Below are 24,699 nucleotides of genomic sequence, written 5' to 3'. Positions count from 1 at the left end.
ATGAACTGAAGAGGAGAAACATTAGTTCCAACTTTGCAAATTCTAGTAGATTTGGAGCTGGAGATAGTTCCACACTATTAATCTAGATTGCAGTCAAACCTGCAAATGCGGAGGGAGGAATGGTTAAGCAACCTGCCAAATAGTTGCACCATGTAAACAGCTGTTTAAACATCACCTATTACAAATAGATAATTGCTGTATCCCAAATCTTGTACAGATACTCCACAAGTTACTTCTAAATGCTGTACAAGATTTGGGATATTGCGTGGCCCTTCAACCAGTTAGTTTTACTACAATTGTACTAACTTTACTTCAATTAGCACAACATTAAATACATAATCTGTAAATATTTGCATAAGTTAAAGATAATTATCAAAAGATACACCAATAACTTATGAACACAAGCTTAACAATCAGTACACTAGCTCCATCAATTCAAGCTAAGAACTGGAGGTTATAAGCAATTTCAATAAAATGAATCAAGTCCATGAGAACAATGAAGACGCTTTGGCAATGGATTGTGTATTTGAATACACTAAAGATCTTCATTTAGCATGTGAGAAAGCATATAGGAAAACATTGGTGTAGTTAAGCCAGAGTACTGCTAGCACTGTTTATAAATGCAGGCAAATACTCAAATCTGCAGCAGTAGCATCATAATGCCAACATGCTATGACACAATAGGATTTTCGTCAATGACAAAGAAGCTAACAGAGCTAGCTAGAAACTCTAGACTATGCTCAAATTACTAATTCAAGATTCAAGATTGTTTATTCACTTCCTGCACACAAGTGTCCAGAGAACAAAATAATTGTTACTCCGGATCCGATGCAGCACAAAAAAACCCACCCAAAATAAAGAACACAAAATTAATATAAATACCTAAGATAGTTTATATACATAGATTGATTGTATGTCTGTAAAGTGACGCTAGGCTATACATAAAGTGACTGACAGGAACTAATAAAGTAGTGATGGAGTAAGTGGGTACTTGGGAACTCTAACACAATATAGAATAGCCTGCTGCTATTATCAATAGTTTCATTTAGATGTCTGAGATTGAGATGCTGATTTATGTGACATTTAGAATCCAAAAACCTACAGCTTTCATAAAGCAATCTGAATTGGCATTATATTTCACTGCATAAACATGATAAAAGTAACTGGTTCCTGAAGAGTAAGTGCTTGCTGGAAATAAAGAACTAGGAACAAAGAACAAAGAGGCATCTCTTAAAGTTAAAGGAAGAAGAAGTTTCTGAGTATACTCAGGTATTTGCAAACAAGAGCCTGCAGAGTATACAAAAGTCTACCACACCCACATCAGGATAAATTATGAAAACAACTTTTCATAAATGAACTTTTGTACAGCATTCACATAGAGAACTGACAGCAAGTGATTTTTACAGTATTTCTTAAATTCACAAGTATATTATAATACTGAAAAAAATCTTATTCTCCTTCATTAAGGACTATTCAACTTTTCTAATACTTTAGAAGTTATTTTTCTTGGTAGAACCATCAGCTTTGGAAAACAATGGGCCAGAACGCATTTCCTCAAGAGATACTACATCCCATTCCACCTCCATCCCATACCCCGCCCCTTCTACTTAGTTCAGGTGTGGTGGGTCCATCTCATTGGCTTTCCATGAACTGGATTTCAGCAATTGTGGTCTAGATGCTGTGAAGTGAAGAGTGTCTGCCAAAGAATACATCACAACCCCAACAGAAGTTTTGAGAGATGATAAAAGCTGAAGTTATGGAAAACACCCAAAAATATGTAATTAAAACAAAATAGTTTAACAACTTCTCATTGGAGCCTATTAATCTTATGTGTTACATTCCCCACTACAATCAATGTGTCCTGGGCAATGTGCCGATGAGTTCAAGAGGTGATTCACCAGAGTCTACTGGTAATGCAAACTGACAGACTTGGACATCCAAGTTTGTGAACAAGTCCTGAACTTCCAGCTTGACAGTGTGTTTACAAAGATCAAGACTGTCAGTTCCATTCAGAACTACTGGCAAATTGCCAGGAGACAGCTCAGTAGGTTAAAACAAGATTCTGAGGTTAAACAGATGAAACTTTCATTCTCATATTTGTATAGGTGGTTCTGCTATAACATACGTTTCCATAATGCAGATTCATTCCAACGTGATTAATGGATTAGGAAACACTATTTGCATTACATGGGCAACATTGCTTACAGCACTATTACTGCCTATTATGTGATAATGGGACTTTCTGTAACACAAGCCACACTATGCAAACATAAAATTACTTAGAATCTCATCAATAACTTTCTCCAACTACACTGAAAATGATCAACACTTCAGGGATTACAAGGGTATTTGCCTGAGTCACACTAATAAGTCAGGTCCAAGTTTTAAAATGTACATAATAACAGTTAATCTTCACTGTTTTTAATAACCACTCTCCATCTCCTGGTTTTTATTTGAGCTCCGCTAAATGTTATGCCTCAATTATTCTTGAATCAAATGATTGAATGACTACATCCATTTGACCAACTCAGCCAATGCTTGCTCAATATAGAAATGATTCCCGGTAGGCATTTCAGATCTGAATTGTTTACATTTTAGAACATTCTTCTTCACGTCACTTTCGGTTATTTTACCAGCCAGCTTCATTCAGTATCCTCCAGATATCTTCGACACCTCCACGAACAGAAACAGTTCCTCTCTGCTGTTTCTACATCACAGCCTCAAATTGCTCCAGCAGTTCAGTTATACATAATTTTACCACATGAATCTAAGCTCAATCCTAGTATGATTGTTATTAAATATTTCAATATAAGTAAATTCAACCTTCTTCCCCATCACTGATATGAAGCTACAGATTAGCAGTTCTCCACTTTCTTTCTCCTTCCATTTTTAAATAGTGGTATTGCATTTGCTACCCTCAGACTATTTGTAGAATCCTGAAAGATGACAACTAGGGTGTCTGCCATCTCTGAAGGCACATATTTCAAAACCTTGGGTGTAGATCATCAAGTCCTTGGGATCTGTCAGCTCTCTAGTACTTTTGCCCAGCTTACAGATCCCTCAGGCCCTCGATCTTACTGAACCCTTGATTATACCTGGCCAGATTTGTTTTCAGACAAAGTAATTATCTAATTCTTCTATTTTCATAACCTCCTATTAGAAATTCTATCTGTCTGCATCAGATGCCACTTTTCCCACAAGTCTGTTTCCTGTAACTTACCTACAACCATGGTCAATAAGATTTTCTGCAACTCTTTTATCCTATATTTAAGTCTTAGGTTACAAAATGTGAATTACCAAATACAGAGCCTAACTGAACATTATTGGTAACCATTTTCCTGCCACGAGAGCACCTAACAGTTGGTTGCTTACCATCACTAGGCCAATTTTGAATCCAATTTACTGCTATCCATTTTTGATAACCTGTCATATGGGTCTGTGTCAAAATCATTGCTGAACTCCATGCTTAAAAAAAACAATAAATTTCTGGAAACTGAACAATGCAAGGGATATAATGTTCATACAGGTAAGATCCAGCACTATTTTACTGAATATGAAGTAAGTGACAAAGGTTAAATGGCCTACTCATGCTTCAGTTCCTTATATCTTCATACAAACAATTTCTTAGCTGAATCACATTCACTGTTCCATCCCTCCCAGAACTACTTTTCAACCAGGATTCATCCTCAAACTGTTCTTTGTCTTTAAATCCAAGCTTTCATTCAATGGAAGTGGGAGAAAGGGAAAAATCAAAGTTATAAAGTGGATCCTCTAGTTCAGGGGTTCACAATCTTTTATTATGCCTTACACCAATACCATTAAGCAAGGGGTCCATGGACCCCAGGTTGGGAACCCCTGCTCTGGTTGCAGTAGGCAAATTCAAGGTGATGATCCAGTGTTCAACCTTTCAGATGGATATTCTTGACTTTCAGACTCCCTGCAAATCCCAGTTTTACTGAATGACACAAGCCACAGAAGTGTTACTTTCTTTACTTGTTGAGGAAATCACCTTTGATCTTATGCCAAGGCATAGCTGGTGAAGGATTAGAGACCCTATTTAATTCAATGGGAATTCTTAGCCTCTGCTTTGAGAAATGAAAGTAAACAATTTTCCTGCAGTTTAATGTTTCCAGATATTTGAGTGCGCATTCACTAAAGTTCTAGCTTGAAATTTATTTTTATATTTCTTATATCCAGTCTGATAATTGCCAAATGTCTGAACATCAGAATTTTCAAACAGGCTTTGCTTTCTGATAAGACTCTCATGGTATTCCCAGGCAGCATCTCCTTTGTATAATACCTCGGGCCATGCTGCCACTGAGATCTCATTACCTAATGTAATGACATGTTCACATCAACCTTTGCATCCAGACTAAGCAAATGGAGAATGTAGGGAATGAGCTGGGTCTAGGAATATCCTTCCCATTACTTTCCTCTATTAGAAAATGTCTGAATTCTGAATAAGTTGTCAAAAGATGTAATTTATTACGTGAATGCACAATGAACATCAGCTTATCATTTAAAATGCACTGAGTATGGAAAACAAAAGAGTTCAAAAAGCTTACCTGGAGGATATCCAGGACTGCCACTAGCATACATATTAGCAGTATAGGCTGGTGCAGTTGTAGGGTAACCTGCAGGATAACCTGAACAATGAAACAGAACATTATGTTAAGTGATATAGTATGCTCAAATCAAAAGCAGTGCTAACAAGCAAGTATCAAGATAGCCTCTACAAAAAAACGCATTAAAATTCAGTATTTCCCTAGTAACATTTGTTATTGGTTATCCACATGCAGCATTTACACTTTACCAACACTACTAATTATAAAAAAGGTATATTCTCCATATTTTTGAGAGGACATGAATTTTTCATGGATTCCCTATCTAGCTGGAGGCTCCAGCACAAAAGTAGAAACTTGTTTTTGACAGGGTCGACAGCACAGTGGAGAAGAGAAAATGATTGTGATACTAGTACATTACATTTGGTATAATAAGATAGACTCTTGATCTTCAAATTATCTCATACATTGTTACCTGTACAGCACTTTCTCTATAGCTGTTACACTTTATTCTGCATTCTGCTATTGCTTTATCTTCTTCTACCACAATATGCTGTGTAATTACTTTATCTGTATGAACAGTATGCAAGACAAACTGTCAATCGCATCTCAGTACGTGACAATAATAAACCAATTCCAAACCAAGACAGGAAGTTTGCGACTAATATTCCCAATACAAGATGCACTCAATTACAAATCATTACAGGTAACCCCCGCATTACAGGGGGAGGATTTGTTCCTAGACAATAGTTCATAACATGATTTTGTGTAACACAAACTACATTACATGTACATTCATTAAGCGAAAGTAGAAAAATTTTTATTCTTCCCCCACCTCAATTTCATAAGAGCACATGTTTATTCTGCATCTCAGATTTTTGTAGTGTTTTGTGAATTCCATATACCGGAACTGCTATAGCACAGGCATCACTATGCCCAGCAATACTTGAAGTACACAATGGTAAAACATTTCCAGTATTTAATAGGTTTATGCACACCTCTTACTTAGAACCGATAACCTCAAAATATTCTAATTCTGTCTCCCTTAGGTTCCCTGAAATGTTCATATTGGTAAGCATAGATTTATTTCATTTTTTATTTATATTTTTTGCCTTATGGTTGTATGCCCCATATTTCAGTTCCTCTCCAGGTTAAAATGTTTCAGCACACTCCATCAGACCACCATTATGTTGACAGCGCTTACTCCTGGACTTGACAACAAGATACAAGCATTTTCATTATATTAGTCCTCAGATTAGTCCACTTTAATTCCCTCCTCAGGAGAATAAGATCCAAGTCAGTTCAATCTATTTTGAGATATAACCTTAGTTCAAGCAATATTCTAGGTAAGCATTAATACATCTTCTCCCATCATCTTCTTGCACTTCATAGAAGAGAACATAATTTCTTATACAATGGAAACTAAGATGTCATTTAATTGATTTTCCTCTAATATTATCAGCCAGCCCCAAGACACAGTGATTATTTTCCATAAATTATCATTGCTTCCCTCATCAAGTTAAAGTTTAATTGTCATTCAGCCATACATGAACACCAATAAATCTAGCCAAACCAAAGAGCATTATTCTGAGGTCAAGGTACAAAACACAGTACCAATAATCACACACAGCACAAGGCACGTACAACATAGCAGTAAAATACAGGCACACAAAAACTATAGTCCAAGTCCCTGAGTCCATGTATGTTGTAGCAGTCTGCAGCTGAACACCATCCAGCTTGTCTTCAGCCAAGCCAACACTGGGAAGCAGCACCAACTCTGATACGGCCGCAGCACCACACTGTCTCTAGCATTTCACTGGAGTGCACGACTCTGATCCCCCCCCCCCGCCCCCGGTGGCTGCAAACATGTGACGTGCCTTGTCTTTGCTATGACCGAAGTCACACAGCTCTCCTGCTGTTCACCCATAAACCAATGAATTGAACGCAGCATTCCACACCAATGTCCAACAGAATCTTGCAATCACAAGAGAAGCAACTAAAATGATCTCTCGCTGTTAGAAAGCACACCTCCTTCGTGCACCAACGCCTCCACGTCCCAGACAGCATCACAGTCCGCACCGTCCCACTCCTTCAGTTTTTCCATCAACAAGCAACTCGCTGATGGGGTGGGCCTGCCATACATTAAGTTTTTAATGTCCAGCAGAGTCTTGCAATCATTAAAAAATTTTTCAAGACTATAACACCTTCGATTGACCAAAATGGGACCTTCCTCTATAAATACGTATAGGAGATGAGCTCCAAACCCACTGATCCTATTTGTAATTTTTAAAAGATGCAGCATATCATCACTTGCTGCTCATAACATGATTCCTCCTGCATCGAGGAAGATCTCAACTCAGGATGCAACTGCAGGCTTGTAGTTGCTTGGCATTTTAATTACCAACCACATTCCAACTTGGGCCAATCTGGAACAGTTTAGGAGTTAAAGAAAACTCAGCCTAATATTGAATAGTATCTCATCCTTACAGTTTTCCAAACAGATGCTTAATTTCACATTCTAAGCAATGCCTCCAGTTTCAGGCAGATGTAGTAATGATTCCCATTTAAATCTGTTTTCTTACTAGCCCCAATACCATCTTAACTGACTTGACTTATTGTCCTGTTTAAATCATTCTCTTCTGCCTTCAGCCCTGTGCGATCTTTGCTTTTGCTCTTTTCTCCCATTCCAAACTCATTTCTGCAATTAACTCAATACTTTCCACTTTAAGTCCTGACAAATGGTCATTAATCTACAATGCCCAGGACTTATGCTACAGATATCAGCTGCTCTAAGCAGCTTCTGTATGTTGTATCTCATTTTAGATTTCCAGTACCAATGTGTTTTGCTTTAAGATTAATAAGTATCCCATTGATGGACTGATGGGGAAATTAAACAGGAGACTAATTTAACACCGCAGTTGGGTTCATCTAAGCTGATGTTACCTGATGGACAAACATACAACATTAACTGGAAGTATTAATCAAGGCACTCCAAGAACAGTTAATTTTTTTTCCTTTGTTTGTCTGGTCATGGACATTGCAAGCAAGGTCAACATTTACTAAAGGCAAGAAAATAGATTCTACTGCCACTGGAATGTTTCTGTAGATATAACCACAAACTCGAGTTACATAATTTAGACAAAGCAATGAAGGAACAATGATGCATTTCCAGAATAAAATGCAACTTGGAAAGAAACCTGCTCTTAATCTTTTCCTACAGTATGAACAGTTATTATTCTGGTGCAATAAATGTTCATCGTACCGATTGCTTTAAATTGAACGAATTTATTTCTCTCTCCTTGACTGATGCCTAATAACCAGGTTGTCTGTTACTACACAGATAACAGTCAGTTGTGGCCTGCCTACATCCAGATAGCTAATACAAATAAAGACATTACTTCATGAGATAGTTCTTTAAGGTCATTCCTGAACCACACATAAAAATGCAGTTACTGAAATACAAAGAATCACAGCATATTACCAAAAGGATTTATACACAGACATGGGCATTAAATGGTGCACCTTCTATAGCAAAAACACTGCAAGACCAAAGCCCTTACAATGCAAGAGATCGGGAGGACACCAGGGGAGGTTCAACACACTGGCATTTTTCACTGACGGCACTAACGAGACAAAGGAAGGGAAAGGTAGTGTATTCTATATGCCCTGTGTGACGACAAACCAAGTTATCAGAAGATTGATGCTGATGAGAGAGATAAAAGAGACAAATGGAGAAACGTTCAAAATGTTAATGAGAGAGGAGAGAGAGATAACAAAAAGAGACACCAGTCCGAGTATTGACAGACCAGTTGCTTTGAACCTGAACTGTTTGAAGTTTGATGGACAGGCGATACCCCAGCAGGGGGATAAAAAGAACAGCTTCGCTAAGGCACGACACACACCACGAGATCACGAGACCCTGGAAGAGCGGTGTGCCCCCACAAGTCGGTGGGAGTTTGGAGGTCTGGTTGCAGGAACCGACCATAGACGTACAGGGTGAAAGGGTACGATTGGTGGGAACGTGGTGTGTGTGTCCGCCCTTGCCTGGGTGCCGAGTTCACCGCGGAAGAACGGTCGTATCCGGAACGGAGGGGTCACAGTCGGTGACCACATAAGACATTAAAAGGGTTCGCCCGAAAGCTAACTGCAAAGAACAAAGGTCTATCTGAATCAGATTTGCACATTATCTCTCTCTCTCTCCCCAACGGCACAACAGCGATTACTGCGAACTGTACTAAGCTGAACTGAACTCTGCGTCACTTGAGACTGATCATTTTACCCCTAGACTGCGATAGAGCTTGATTGATTCCTATTATCCTAGTTCTGTGTACATGTGTGTTTTATCATTGCTAACCTGTTGCATTTATATCCTTACGATTAGAATACTGTGTTGCTCATTTCTTTAATAAAACTTTATTAGTTTCTGTTAACCAGACTCCAACTAAGTGGTCCATTTCTGCTGGTTTGGCAACCCAGTTACGGGGTACGTAACACCTGATAGAATTTGACATGCAAAGTTCATTATCTCACACTTAAATGGATTAACTTCTGTCTGCCAACACTCCCCCAAATGTTCCAGTTGTTCTATGCTCTGCTGCATCTTTAAACAACCTTGTTATCCATGACTGCACTAATTGTCATGTCATCTACTAACTTACCCCTTGTTATTCACAAAGGTCTCTGCAGTACCCACTTGTTCTAGATTTCAAGTCAGAAGAAAATCCCTCAAAATGCTGGAAGAACTCAGCAGACCAGGCAGCATCTATGGAAAAGAAAAGATGAAGGGTTTCCGCCCAAAATGTTGATTGTTTACTCATTTCCATAGGTGCTGCCTGGCCAGGTGAGTTCCTCCAGCAAGTTATGTATCTTGCTTTGGATTTCCAGCATCTGCAGATTTTTTTGTGTTAAAATCCCAGTATACTCTGGCTCCTATCACCCAGCCAATTTTGGATTGAAACATCCCTCAGACCCCTATGCTTATCATCTTATTAAGATTTAGAAATCTATATATCACCAACCCTACATCAATCTCCTTAATTACTGCCTCAAAATCTCAGATTTATGACTAGCACGTGTAATTCAGTGTACACAATCTTCACCTACAGTGTAAATCTAAAACATCAGCACAATTCTTATCATAGGGCTGTACAGCACAATTAAACAAGCCCTTTAGCCTCCCACTTTCACCCTGCCCATTGTATCTATCCCTATTAATTCCAATTACCCACCCAAGGTCCATAGCTTTCTATGCCTTGGTGATTCAAGTGCTTATCTAGAGGCTTCTCAAATGTCGAGAATCAGCCTCCACCGCCTCCTCAGGTAGTGCAGTCCAGATTTCAACCACTGAAAGAAAATCTCTCCATGGATCTCCTCAATACCTCCTACCTCTCATCATAAACATATGCTCTCTTCCATTATACCACCCCCAACATGAAAAAAACTAACTGGTTTACTATTTCAAACAGCTTTAAAACATTTTGACCATCTCTGGCAACTTTAAAACAACAGTAAACAAGTATTTTTCACCAAAATCAGAAGCTGTTTAAAATAGCATTTTGAAGAAACCTTTCAATATTATAAATTCTGTCCAACAGCAAGCTTCCTGGTAATCTTGCTGCCACCCCAGACTGACAAGGTGGCTAGAGCTGTCAGTACTCTTGCTGAACTGCTAAAATTTGGCACAGAGGAACCTGAGGAAGTAACTGCAACCATCTGCAGGTTGAGAAGGTAGGTCCTCCTCAACCACCTTCCAATTAGTCATATCTACAGAGACAATGGACATGATACATTACAATGCCACAATTACCTAGGGAAAGTAATTTGGGATATGTGGGAGTCATTTAAATGTCAGCTGGTCACAATTCAGGAGCAACTTTTTTTCATGTTGAAGAATGATAAGGATCGCAACATAATAACAGATACCGAAGATTTAGTCAAAAAAAGTATTTGAGTTTTAAGCTGAAATCAGAGAGGTCCTTTGAATATAAAGCAGGAGAAAGATTAAACCTAGGGGGCCCAAAGGGGCAATGAACTGCTCTTGGTGAGAACAATTGAAGAGAATCACAAGGCATGTTGCACGTACATTAAAAGCAAATGGGTAACAAAGGGACAGAGTAGGACCGCTCAAGGACAAAACAGGGAAATTAAGCCTAGAAACAGGAAATCGGAAAGATAACAAGTGAGTACTTGCATCAGTACAGGTTTCCCCCGCCATCCGAAGGTAGAGCGTTCCTATGAAACGGTTCGTAAGCCGAAATGTCATAAAGCAAAGAAGCAATTACCATGTTGGAAGTGACCAACAACCCTGAAAGAGGCAGGTGCCAAGTTTTTAAGCTCACCAGTGGAAGGTGGTGCTTTAGCACTGCTGGCCCACCACCTCGAGGGAGTCTTGATCATAAGCGGGCCGAAACTCCTGAAGACAGGTGGCAGATCAACTGATAATCCCACTGGTGATAGCACAGGACAGTTAACATCTTAGTCCATGTGTATTTTGTAATTCTTTTTATATGGGAAAATTTTGTGAGCGTTCGCAGACCCAAAAAATAACCTACCAAATCATGCCAAATAATACATAAAACCTAAAATAACAGTAACATATAGTAAAAGCATGAATGATATGATAAGTACACAGCCTATATAAAGTAGAAATACTTTTCCACAATCATCACTGAACTGTTCTCAGTAGCAAAAATTTCACGCAAGCACCACTGGCAGAAAATCTCACACAAGCGCTGTTGGCAAAAACACTCTCACCAGTAACCTTTAAGCTATGAAGCTGCCAAATCATACCAAATAACACGTAAAAATACACAGCCTATATAAAGTAGAAATAATGTATGTACAGTGTAGTATCACTTACCGGAATTGGGACAGCGCCGAGCACACAGATGATGGTGTGTTAGACTGAGTCGTCGCAGGTTGAGTGGTGCAGTGGCCCCCACCCTTCAGGCGCTGAGTGATACATTGCCGCAAAGCATGCAGGAATGCAGCAGTAGCCGGGAGGTACACAGCACATCTTTAAGAAAAAAGCCGAAATAAACAAGCTAATTAATTAGGTGCCACCCGACACGTAATTGTCGGCCCAGATCAGTGCCGATTTCCGATTGCGTCGTCTCTGATCTGGGCCGACAATTATGTGTCGGCGGCACCTAATTAATTAGCATGTTTATTTCAGCCTTTTTCTTAAAGATGTGCTGTGTGCCTCCCGGCTACTGCTGCATTCTCCGCGAATCGGTACAGTATCTGTCCGTGGCCTGGGGGTTGGGGTGGTGGGAAAACTGGGGTGTCATCTCATCGTCTGTTTCCATTAGAGCAGGAAGCTCATCTTCTCCTATCTCTGCCCACCTCTCGATGTCCAAGGTCGAGGTTCGTCATCTGCTGTGGCTGATGTGGAAGGCTTGCTTGACTGCTGAGCATCGCGCATTTTTCTATCACACAGTTCTTTAATAAGGACTCAAACCATTATGCAAACATCCCCTAAACCGGCGTACCCTTTCAAAATTAAAGTTGTACTTTATCATTACTCATTCAGTTTTGATTGTTATCCTTTTTTCTTCCAATTGCATCAGCTCATCATCTATCAGTTCTTGGTGACGGGATGCCAAAACCTCTTCAACATCATGTTCATCAGCTTCCACAAGCCAAACTCACTTTGTCCTTAATTCGTTCACCACGATCGAAACGCTTAATTATGTCTAGTTTTACAGTAAGTATAACACCCTTACGAGCTCTTTCAGGCTTTTCCGATACCATAGAACTCATCTTGCAAACGGCTGCTCACAGGCACGTGTTAAAGCAAAGCAGTTCCGAATCCAGGGGAGAGTAGCTGCTCGGGGCACATGCTGGCTTTTATCGTGTGCTGAATTTTTTTCGTAACAGTGAAAACACCTTCTGAAAGCGAAAACAGGGTACTAATGTAGGTCTTTCGTAACAGTGAGGTTTTGTAAAGCGAACGTTCGAAAAGCGGGGGACACCTGTATTCACCAACTTGGAATACAGCATGGTCAGGAGCATGTTGACATCACAAAGGAGATGTTGGCTGCCTTGATCCTTAAAGTGGATCAGTTGCCGTGCGTGATAGGATCTCTTCCAGGTTGTTAAGAGAGGAAAGAGGGGAGATTGCTGGGGCTTTAAAGGAGATTCTTACTCCAATTTAGCAACAAGTGAGATCACAAAAGGCGGGAGAATAACCAAGGTTGCTATAACATAATTTTTGGGATAACCAGTTGTTAAGGGATAGTCGTGATTGATTCGGCTGGGGAGGTTAAGTTTAACAAACTAGACAGTTTTTGTTGAAGCAATAAAGATGCAAGGGTAGAACAGTGGAACAGTAGATCAGGAAAATGCCAAGGTAGAGCAGTGCTATATACAGTTGCAAGAAAATGTTTGTGAACCCTTTGCAATTTATGGTTTTCTGCATTAATTATTCATAAAATTATGGTCTGATCTTCATCGAAGTCACAATAATAGACATCACATCTGCCTAAACTAATCATGCATAATCAATTGGATTTCTTATCAAAACAGTGTACACCATTTAAACAATCAGTCCAGGTTCAAAAAAAGTGTGTGAACCTTTGGGGTAAGGCCTTCTACAAAAGCTATTAGGAGTTAGGTGTTCCAATCACTGAGATGGGATTGGAGGTGTGGTTTTAGAGGTGCCCTGCCTATAAAAAAAGACACAAAATCAGTTACTGACAGAGCCTGCTCTTCTCAAGAAAAAGCAGTTAATGTGTGCCATGGCTCAATCAAACCAACTTTCAGAGGACCTTAGAAGAATTGTAGGGATGCATGCAGCTGGAAAAGGCTACAAAAGCATTTCTAAAGACCCAAACGTTCATCAGCCCACCGTCTACAAATAGAAGAAATTCAGTACTGTTGCTACTCTCCTTAAGAGTGGGTGTCCTGCAAAGATCACACCAACAGCATAAATCGCAATGCTGAAGGAGGTGAAAAAGAACCTAAGGGTAACAGCAAAAGACCTGCAAAAATCTCTAGAACTTGTGTAACACGCTGTAAGGTTTCACTGCTAAGGCTAATGTAATGGCTTCTCTGTAGCAGCAATGTTTGGGTTATGACTAGAGATAATGGGGCTTTGGAATGTATGTTATCCAATGGGAGAAATGTTGTTCTTTCTTGTGCGCCTGGAAGAGACATTTTCATGGTCTTTTGTTGGGGAGTGATGGAGAGAGAGGACACGAATGGAGAGAGTTGGAAGACAACTGGATGGAGTGGACTGAGGAGCGAGGATCTGAGGGCCGGCTACACTTGGAGGTCAACGGGAACAAATGAACAAACAGTGAGCTCCAACAATGCGCAATAACCTACAGCACAATACAGGCCCTTCGGCCCACAAAGTTGTGCCAAACATGTCCCTACCTTAGAAATTACTAGGCCTACTCATAGCCCTCTATTTTTCTAAGCTCCATGTACCTATCCAAAAATCTCTTAAAAGACCCTATCATATCCGCCTGCACCACTGTTGCCGGCAGCCCATTCCATGCACTCACCACTCTCTGCGTAAAAAACTTAACCCTGACATCGCCTCTGTACCTACTCCCCAGCACCTTAAACCTGTCCTGTTGTGGCAACCATTTCAGCCCTAGGAAAAAGCCTCTGACTATCCACACGATCAATGCCTCTCATCATCTTATACACCTCTATCAGGTCACCTTTCATCCTCCGTCGCTCCAAGGAGAAAAGGCCAAGTTCACTCAACCTGTTTTCATAAGGCATGCTCCCCAATCCAGGCAACATCCTTGTAAGCCTCCTCTGCACCCTTTCTATGGCTTCCACATGCTTCCTGTAGTGAGGCAACCAGAACTGAGCACAGTACTCCAGGTGGGGTCTGACCAGGGTCCTATATAGCTGCAACATTACCTCTTGGCTCCTAAATTCAATTCCACGATTAATGAAGGCCAATACACCGTATGCCTTCTTAACCACAGAGTCAACCTTCTCATATATTTAATCCTAATGTATGAGAAGCAAGGTCAAGATATATTTCATCTTTGTATGACCCTAAAGAGTACTGTGGAACAAGTCCAGCACAACCTTGGACTTGGGTCAGCACAGCAGCCTAGCAGCTACCATGATATGTTACAGCTCTAGTGGGGTTCAATTCCTACCACTGTCTGAAAGGAGTTTGTACATTCTCCCCATGACTGCATGAATTTCCTCCCACATTCCAAATGTGTATGTGTTAGGGTTAGTAAGCTGGGGGCATGCTATGTTGGTTTTACAAGTACGAGTCTTATGGGCTAACCCCCAGCATATCTTTGAACTGTGTTGGGCATTGATCGAAACATGCAGTGAAATGCTTTGTTTACACGTATGTGCAACAAATAAAGCTACTCTAATTTTTAGAACTGTGACAGTGGCAGCACAGGTAGACAGGGTGGCAAGAATACATATGAACATAATAAGTGCCATTAAGTAAAGGACAAAGGATAAGAGAAGGTAAGCTGTGGTATATTATGAAAGGATTGTGATTCCTTTTCAGAGGATGTACAAGATAGTGCCGAGATGAAGTGCCTTAGGTACGAAGTGTCCTTGAAGTAGAGAAAGCTGAGCAGGGGGCCTAATAGAGGCATACAAAATTATGAAGGCCATAGGCAAGGCAGTCAATGCTAAACTTTTTCCCAGAGCAGAAATATTAGTAATCAGGGATGAAGGTTTAAGGTGAAGCGTAACACCTTTAAAAGGATACAAGGAAGCATTTTCACTTAGCAGGTAGCTGGGGTTCTGAGTACAGTTCTTGAAAGGATGATGGACACAGAGAATTTCACAATATTTAAGTATCTAGACAAGTACTTCAATTGCAAAGGCACAGGTTATGGACAAGTGGAGGCAAATAGGTTCTGAATGATTGTCATTGACAAAGCAGACCAAGCAATATGACTCTGTGCCAACTGACAATGACTTCAATGGCCAGGCCACATCATTCAGTTGTCTGACACTAAAGTCCCAAATCAGGCACTTTAGTCCAAGTTATAGCATGGCAAACAACCACCAGGATAGACGAAAAATTCAAGAATATTCTGAAGTGTTCTCAAAATATCTGGCATCTGTAACACCAATTCACAAGCATTAATGGTCCTTGACCAATCAAAATTTACCATATTTGGGATGACACTGAGAACCTTACCCTTTTGTTAGAATCATCCCCTCCACACCACCCACCCATTCCATCAATCTCCTCCACCATCTATGGCAGACCCACATTACCCTTCATCAACCACCTTAATCTACAGAACTGAAAGTATCCTTGACCCAGAGAGACTGCGCAAGATCGTCATAGTAACCACATCTGTGGCATGCTAATTACTAAGTTTCTCAGAACAAAGTCAATTAGCTCCACATAAACCCTCTTTTTACAAACTGTTTTTGCATTCTTAGCACATTAACAGTAAGCGACAAATAACTTGAGATACTGGAAACAAACCTGTGTCAACCACACATTCAGGGTCTACTTCCAAATGCCATCAGGAATTAATTAGAAAATTAACCCATCTGAAAATGTTCTTTGCAAGTGAACTGTTTAATATTCAGTTTAACACTGAATATTAAAGTTAATTTAAAATGCTCAAAAAGTGTTGAAAACACCGAATTGCAAACACCGAAGACAATGTAGGTTTAACTGCAGCAATATCAGCAATAATGTGCTCAATAAGTATATAAATTGTAAGATGTAACATGAAAGGACTAATTAATATTCAACTTGATTCTGTGTTAGCTCATATTACAGCTTTTGTCCTCCAATCATAATGACCAATTTTGTGCCCATGTCAGACTTAGAATTGATAGCCTATTTCAGAACTGAGGCCATGCTTAAGATAGCCAGAAGACCTTATTTCACAAGAGGCAAGTTTTCCACTGGAGGCTAAACCTCCATAATACTATTTAAAACAAACTAAGAATTAAAGTTCATTTCAAAAGACTAACTCAAGCATTTTAACACCACAAATTGCAGTTTTGAAAAGTTTTTGCTATAACCATATGAAAATATTTCAATCATCTCTTTTAAAGTATGTAGCACAGTTTTAACTATTTTTTGTGATAAACCATTCCATTATCTAAATTCTCTACGAAAAGCAATTTCTCCTAATCCATCTCAAATTGATTTTTAAATTACTCATTAATTCCCCAATCCTGAGTAATAACATTTTCCTGATCATGACATCAGGATAAGTTTTATAACATCTAGATTTTTCTCTGCATCAGAGAACACCATCATAGTATCTCAAGCATTCACACCTAGCTGCTATACTGCATACTGAATAATGCTTTAATATACTGTTGATAAAACATTAAATACTGCACAAATATAGAAAATCCAATGTGTTTTAAATCAGTAAAATTTTTAATCTTATTCCATTTACACAATGACACCCAGCACTATAATACATGATCAAAACACACAAAATGCTGCAGGAACTCAGGTCAGGCAGCATCTATGGAGGAAAACAGACAGTCGACATTTCAAGCCAAGATCTTTCATCAGAGCTGGAAAGGAAAGGGACACAAGCTGGAGTAAAAGGGTGGGAGGAAGAGCAGAAGCTAACAGGTGATTGCTGAACCCAAGTGAGAGGGGGAAGGCGGGAGGTTGGGAAAGAGGAAGAAAACCCCTCACACCCTCTCCATGAACTGTTTGTTCTTCTGCCATCAGGCAAACGTTACAGGAGCATCAAAACTAAAACTACAAGGCTACTAAACAGCTTCCTCCCACAGGCAGTCAGACTGCTAAATAGTTGCTCTACCTGACTCTGCTTTGGACACTTTTAACTTGCACTGGACACTTATAACTTGATTTTAACTGACATGTGGCTGTTGTGTTTTACTAATTATTATTATGCTTATTATTTAGTGTTGCGTTTGTTATGTTATGATTGCACTGCTCCTGGGAAACCCTGTCTCATTCTGCCCTGCAGAGCGGATGTACGGTTAGAATGACAATAAAGTTTTTTGAATCTTGAATCTTTAAAAGCAAATGCGAGAAGCAAGGAGGTGACAGGTAGAGCTTTAAATTCCTTAGAGTTAACAAACTTTATAGAGGAACTTTCCCTAGGACCAGCATGCAAGAGTCATTACAAACAAAGCATGACAGCACATTTACTTTCTTAGACATTTGTGTGGATTCGCCACACCACCAAAAACACTGACAAACATCTTATAGATGTAGAGTGTAAAATACTCTAACTGGTTATATCGTGGCCTGGTATGGAAACACTACAGAAGGTGGTGCATATAGCGCCGTCCAACAGAGTCAAAGACCCCCCTCCACCACTGAATACATTTATATGGAGCACTGCCACAAGAAAGCAGCACCCAAAGACCCCCACCATCCAGGTCATGTCTGTTTCTTGCTACTAACACTGGGCAGGAACAAAAGGCCTTAGATCCCATGCTACCAAGTTCATTAACAATTATCCTATAGCCATCAGGCTCATGAATCGATATGGATAACTTCAATCACCACTACCACTGAGTCTATGACCTACAGATTCACTTTCAATTTTTTTTTATTTAAATTTTAGGTATTCTTTTTATTTATACAGCCTGTCTTTTGTACATGGTTGTTTGTCAGTCTATATGTAGCTTTTCATAAAGTCTATTGTATTTTTCCTTATACAGTAAATGCCTGGAAGAAAGTGAATATCCAGGCAGTATGTGCTAATTAATGCATATACTTTGCTAATAAATTTACTTTACTTTGGAGGTGATGAACCAGAGGGAGAGAAGTGAAGGTTATAGCGAAGTCGTGAAAGCACAGAAATGGGAAAAAGAGGAAAACAGGGAGTGCAGATGGGGGGGCGGTGAGATGAAAGGCGATGGGAAACAGTTGGGGGGGAAGGAAAATAGAGGGGAGTGGTTATTGGAAGTTAGAGAAATCAATGACATTTTCTCATGCTGACTCGTATTTTGTTATATGGAAGGAGAATCATTCTCTTTTTTGTTGGAAGGTGCCACAATCAATGGACCCAGCAAATACTTAGAATGGCAGACTTAAAACCTTTCGAAGTCTTGAGTAACAGATGTAGATTTGGCATACAGCTTCTAGTGGAGACATGTCTGAAGGTTCCTGAAGGAAATTAGTACTGAATTTCTTTTCTATGTATAGATTCAAAAGTTCAAAATAAACTTCTTACAAAGTACATACATGTCAACGCATACAACCCTGAGATTAGTTTTCTTGCAGGCATATTCAGTAAATTCAAGAACCATAATAGAATCAATGAAAAACTACAGTCAACAAGGTGGATAAACAACTACGTGCAAAAGACAATAAAATGTGCAAATACAAAAGGAAAAACAAATAGTAATAAATAAATAAGCAATAAATAGTAAACACCAAATGAAGAGCCCTTGAAAGTGAATCCATTAGGTTGTAGGAACATTTGAAATGGGGCAATTGAAGTCAAGTGAAGTTATCCCCACTTGTTCAAGAACCTGATGGTTGATGGGTAAATAACTATTCCTGAACCTGGTGGTGAGAGTCCTGAAGCTCCTGTACCACCTTCTTAAAGGCAGTAGCGAGAAGAGAGCAGGGACTAAGTGGCGGGGATCACTATGGTGGATACTGCTTTTCTTCAACAGCACTCTGTATAGATGTGCTCATTGGTGGAGAGGGCTGCACCCATGATGGACTGGGCTATATCCACTACTTTTTGAAGGATTTTCTGGTCAAGGGCATTGGTGTTTTCATATCAGGCTCTGAAGCAACCAGTTAATATACTCTCCACCAGACATCTATAGAAGTTTGTCAAAGTTTTAGATGTCACACCAAATCTTTGCAAACTCTAAGGAAGTAGAGATGCTGTCATGCTCTCTTCATAATTGCACTTATGTGCTGGGCCCAAGACACATCCTCTGAAATGATAACAATGAGGAATTTAAAGTTGCTGACCCTCTCCACCTCTGATCCCCCAAAGAGGACTGGCTCATGGACCTCTGGTTTCCTCCTCCTGATGTCAATAATCAGCACCTTGGTTTGCTGACATTGAGAGTGAGGTTGTTATTGTGGCACCATTCAGCCAGATTTTCAATCTCCCTCCTATATGCTGATTAATAAACTGCCTGTGATTTAGCCAAAGACAGTGATATCATAAGCAAACTTAACTATGGCAGTGGAGCTAAAGTGAGTAGAGCAGGGGGCTAAGCACACAGCCTCATGGTGCACCTGTGCTGATGGAGATTTTGCCTGTTTATAGTGTTCTGAAGGCACATTACTTTGGCTGTGAAAGTGTGGTGGCACTTGTGGGTCCCTAATACTGCCTTGGACATTGATGCAAAACGACACAATTCCCAGCATGTTTCGATTTTCACTGTACTGTACATGTGAAGTTTTTTCTTCCTTCCTTCCCAACCATTCCAGAGATTGAATTCACATCTGACTCTGACACTGAAACACACTGGGTTTACATAAAGTTGCCCCAGGGCAGTTTTCCATTTTCCTAGCAGTCATTCAAAGTAAACTTTATTATCAATGTACATGTATGTCACCACATACAACCTTGAGATTCATTTTCCTGTGGGCATACTCAACAAATCTATAGAATAGTAACTGTAATAGGATCAATGAAAGATCAACCAGAGTGCAGAAGACCATAAACTATGCAAATATAAATAAATAGCAATAAATATGACAACATGCGATAATGAGATAAACAGTCCTTAAAGTAAGATCGTTGTTTGTGGGAACACCTCTATCAATGAATGGTTAGTTGAGTGTAGTTATCCCCTTTTGTTCAAGAGCCTGATTGTTAAGGGGTAGTATCTGTTCTTGAACCTGCTGGTACAAGTCCTGAGCCTCTTGTACCTTCTACCTGAAGGCACCAGTGAGAAAAGAGACAACATTTCATGTAGCTGTGCTCTACAGTTGGGAGAGCTTTTCCCATGATGCACTGTGCTGAATCAACTACTTTTTATAAGAATTTCTGTTCAAAGGCATTAATGCTCCCATATCAGGCCATGATGCAGCCAGTTAATACGCTCCCCACTACATAGCTACAGAAGTTTGTCAAAGTTTTAGATGTCATGCCAAACTTTTGCAGACTCCTAAGGAAGTGAAGGTGCTGCAGTGCTTTCTTCACAATTGCACTTAAGTGCTGGGTCCATGATAGATCGCCTGGAATAGTAACACCCTAGAATTTAAAGTTGCTGACTCTGTCCACCTCTAATCCTCCAATGAGGACTGGCTCATGGACCTCTGATTTCCCTCTCCTGATGTCTACAATCTACAGCAACCTTGATCTTGTTGACATTCAGTTTTCAATCTCCTTCCTGTATGCCTATTCATCACCACCACTGATTTGGCCAATAGATGTAAGCGCAGTGGGGTAATAGTTATTGATGCCTACTTGAATTTTTGCCCACAGCAAAGAACATCTGCCTACTACTTAATTTAGAATGAAGGTGGTAATAGAGGTGGTAGATAGCAAGAAACCTGTCCCAATTTTAGAGGTGTTAAAACCTGGAGGACTAGGTGAATAAAGGCAAGGTGGTTTAGAGGGATAGTGAGAAAGAAACTTGCACACAGAAGGAATGATGAAGAGAATCTCTTATTTTAATAGTATATGGACAAGCACAGATAAATGCTAATAAATGTGATCTGCTTAGATGGTCGCTTGTAGTGAATGGGTGTGGTAGACCCAAGGTCCCATTTCTAATCCACATGGCAGAGAACAGATAGCCTTGTTATCACCACACAATGATGGGAGTTGCAAATGTATCATTTATTTACCTTCAGTATACTAATGACATCTTGGAAGTAAAAGATCTATTCAGCAACTTCAGATGTCTTCTGCACAACATCCCTGGAATACTCTTTTCTAGCCCCAAACCCACGTAAGCAAGTTTCATGCCCTTAATCTCCTCCCCACCCCCCCAAGCTCACTTTGAAAAAATTAACACAATTAGAATCAGAATCAGGTTTTAATATCACTGGCATATGTCATGAAATTTGTTTTGTGGCAGCAGTACATAGCAACACATAATAATAACCTAAATAACAGTAAGAAATAAACAAAAAATTACAATTAGTGCAAAAAGATCAAAAGGAAGAAAAATAGGTAGTGCATATGAGTTCATTGTCCATTCAGAAATCTGATGGCACAGGGGAAGAAGCTGGTCCTAAAACATTGAGAATGTGCCTGCAGGCCCCAGGACACATGCCGGTGATAATAAATCTGATTCCGATTCTGCCATTCCTGGTGGTAGCAAAGTGAAGAAGAAACATCCTAGGCGATGGGGGCCCTTAATGATCGATGCCACTCTTTTGAGACATCACCTTTTAAAGGTGTCCTGGATGCTGGAGTTGGCTGAGTTTACAACTTTCTGCAGCTTTTTCTGATCCTGTGCAGCAGCCCCTCCATACCAGATAGTGATGCAACCAGATAGAATACTTTTCATGGTACATCTATAGAAATTTGCAAGTGTCTTTGGTGATATACCAATTCTCTTCAAACTCCTAATGAAATATATTCATGGTCATGCCTTCTTTGTAATTGCATCAATATGTTGGGCCCAGCATAAATCTTCAGAGACATTGACACCCAGAAATTTGAACCTGTTCACTCTTTCCAGTACTGATCACTCAATGAAAACTAATGTGATTGTTCCCTCAACTTCCCATTCCTGAAGTCCACAATCAATTCCTTGGTCTTATTGACATTGGAAGGTTGCATATGGTTAGGATATCCGCTTTGGATACCGTTGAGGAGGTGGGGAGATGACCTAGCAAAGGTCAGGTCAGGTCTCTGACACTGAGTTTGGCTCTGCGGCTCAGAAGTGGGTGCGGGGAGGAGTGCAGTAGTGACAGAGGATTCCATTGTTAGAGCAGTAAGGAAATTCTATGGATGAGAAAGAGACAACCAGATGCTATGTTACGTCACAGGTGCCAGGGTCAGGGATGTCTCGGATCAGGACAAAAGCATTCTAAAGGGCGGGGAGAGTGCACAAGTGGAAGTCATGGTACATATTGATACCAATGACACAGGTAGGAAAAGGGAGGAACATCCTGAAGAGTGAATAAAGGGAGTTAGGTAGAAAGCTGAAAAACAGGACCTCCAGGATAGTAATCTCTGTATTGCTGCATGTGCCACGTCCCAGTGAAGGTAAGAAAAGGACGATTTGGCAGATGAATGTGCGGCTGAGGAATTGAGATAGGGATCAGTGTTTCATTTCTGGATCATTGGGATCTCTCCTGGGGTGTGTATGACCTGTACAAAAAGGACAGGTTACACCTGAACCCATGGGGGATGGGGGGCCAATATCCTTGTGGTCAGGTTTGCTAGCTGTTGGGGAGGGTTTAAACTAATTTGGTGGGGGATGTGAAGTGGAGATAGGGCTGAGGATGGGGCAGTTGGTTTACAACTAGATGCGGTGTGTAGTGAGACAGAGGACAGACAGGCAGATGAAAGGGCAAATTTTCAGTCAGTGGGATGAGTTGAAGTGTAAGATTAGAACAAAAAAAAAATGATACAGGACCGAAGGTGTCATATTTGAATGTACATAGCATACGGAATGAAGATGATGATCCTATAGCACAGTTAGAGATTGGCAGGCACGATGCTGTGGGCACCACTGAGTTGTGGCTGATGGAAGATCATAGTTGGGAGCTTAACATCCAATGATACACATAGCATCAAAAGGACAGGCAGACATGGTGGGGTGGCTCTGTTGGTGTAAAGAAAATTAAATCAAGGTCCTCAGAAAAAAGTGACTTAGGTTCAGAAAATGTCAGGTCTACGTGGGTAGTTAAGAAGCTGCAAGGGTAAAAAGACCTTGATGGGAGTTATATAAAGGCTCCCAAACAGTAGCCAAGATGTGGGTTGCAAATTACAACGGGAGAAAGAAAAGTCATGTAAAAAGGGCAACTTTACAACAGTCATAGGGAATTTCAACATGCAGGTGGATCCCAAGGGGGAAATTTGTAGGATACCTACGAGATAGCTTTTTAAGAGCAGTTTTTGATTGAACCCACTAAGGGAAAGGCAATTCTGGATTGGGTATTGTGTAATAAACCAGATTCAATTCAGGAGCTTAAGGTCAAGGAATCCTTAAGAGACAGTGAACACATGATAGAATTTACCTCCAGTGAGAAGGGGAGAGTCTAGACAGATGTATCTGTATTACAGTGCAGTAAAGGGAATTACAGAGACATGAAAGGAGCAAGCCAAAATTCATTGGAAGAGGTCATTAGCAGCGATGATAGCTGAACAACAAAGGCTAGAGTTTCTGGAGGGCAAGTCGGAAGGTGTAGGATTGATACATCACAAAGATGCAGTAGTATTCCCAAGGAAGAATGAAACAACCATAGCTGAGAAGGAAAGTCTGACAGCATAAAAGCAAGGGGGGCATATAATATAGCAAAAATTAGTGGGGTGTTAGAGAATTGGGAAGCTTTTAAAAAAAAAAATCAACAGATGGCAACTAAAAGGCCACAAGGAGAGAAAAAATGAACATGAAGGTAAGCTAGCCAATACAAGAGGATATCAATTTTTTTTCCCTAATATATAGAGAGAAGAGTGGATAACAGACTGCTGGAAATGTCGTAATGAGGGACAAAGAAATAGCAGATAAACATCACTTCAGTTGAGTTGAGTTGATGGAGGAGATCCTGAGAGGCAGGATTTGTGAACATTTGGAGAGACATAATATGATTAGAAATAGTCAGCATGGCTTTATCAAAGGCAGGTCGTGCCTTACAAGCCTGATTGAATTTTTTTGAGGATGTAACTAAACACATTGATGAAGGAAGAGCTGTAGACATAGTGTATATGGATTTTAGCAAGGTGTTTGATAAGGTACCCCATGCAAGGCTTATTGAGAAAGTAAGGAGGCATGGGATCCAAGGGAACATTGCTTTGTGGATCCAGAACTGGCTTGCCCACAGAAGGCAAAGAGTGGTTGTAGACGGGTCATATTCTGCATGGAGGCCGGTGACCAGTGGTGTGCCTCAGGGATCTGTTCTGGGACCCCTTCCCTTTGTGATTTTTATAAATGACCTGGATGTTAGTAAGTTTGCTGATGACACAAAGGTTGGGGGTGTTGTGGATAGTGTGGAGGGCTGTCAGAGGTTACAACGAGACATTGATAGGATGCAAAACTGGGCTGAGAAGTGGCAGATGGAGTTCAA

The 24,699-nt window shown here is 40.2% G+C and overlaps 1 protein-coding gene across 4 annotated transcripts in view; it reads right to left on the bottom strand.

The window, feature by feature from the left end:
- The window catches only part of fam168a (family with sequence similarity 168 member A), a 125,339-nt gene that overhangs the window by 39,324 nt on the left and 61,316 nt on the right, over positions 1-24,699 (bottom strand). For all 4 annotated transcript variants that reach the window (XM_072262811.1, XM_072262814.1, XM_072262813.1 and 1 more), the window contains exon 3: positions 4,566-4,646. In XM_072262811.1, the coding sequence (XP_072118912.1) occupies positions 4,566-4,646 (81 nt within the window). The remainder of the gene's footprint in view (positions 1-4,565; positions 4,647-24,699) is intronic.

This window comes from Mobula birostris, chromosome 7, assembly GCF_030028105.1.
Source record: "Mobula birostris isolate sMobBir1 chromosome 7, sMobBir1.hap1, whole genome shotgun sequence".
NCBI lineage: Eukaryota > Metazoa > Chordata > Chondrichthyes > Myliobatiformes > Myliobatidae > Mobula > Mobula birostris.
This window is presented reverse-complemented; position numbering and strand designations above follow the sequence as displayed.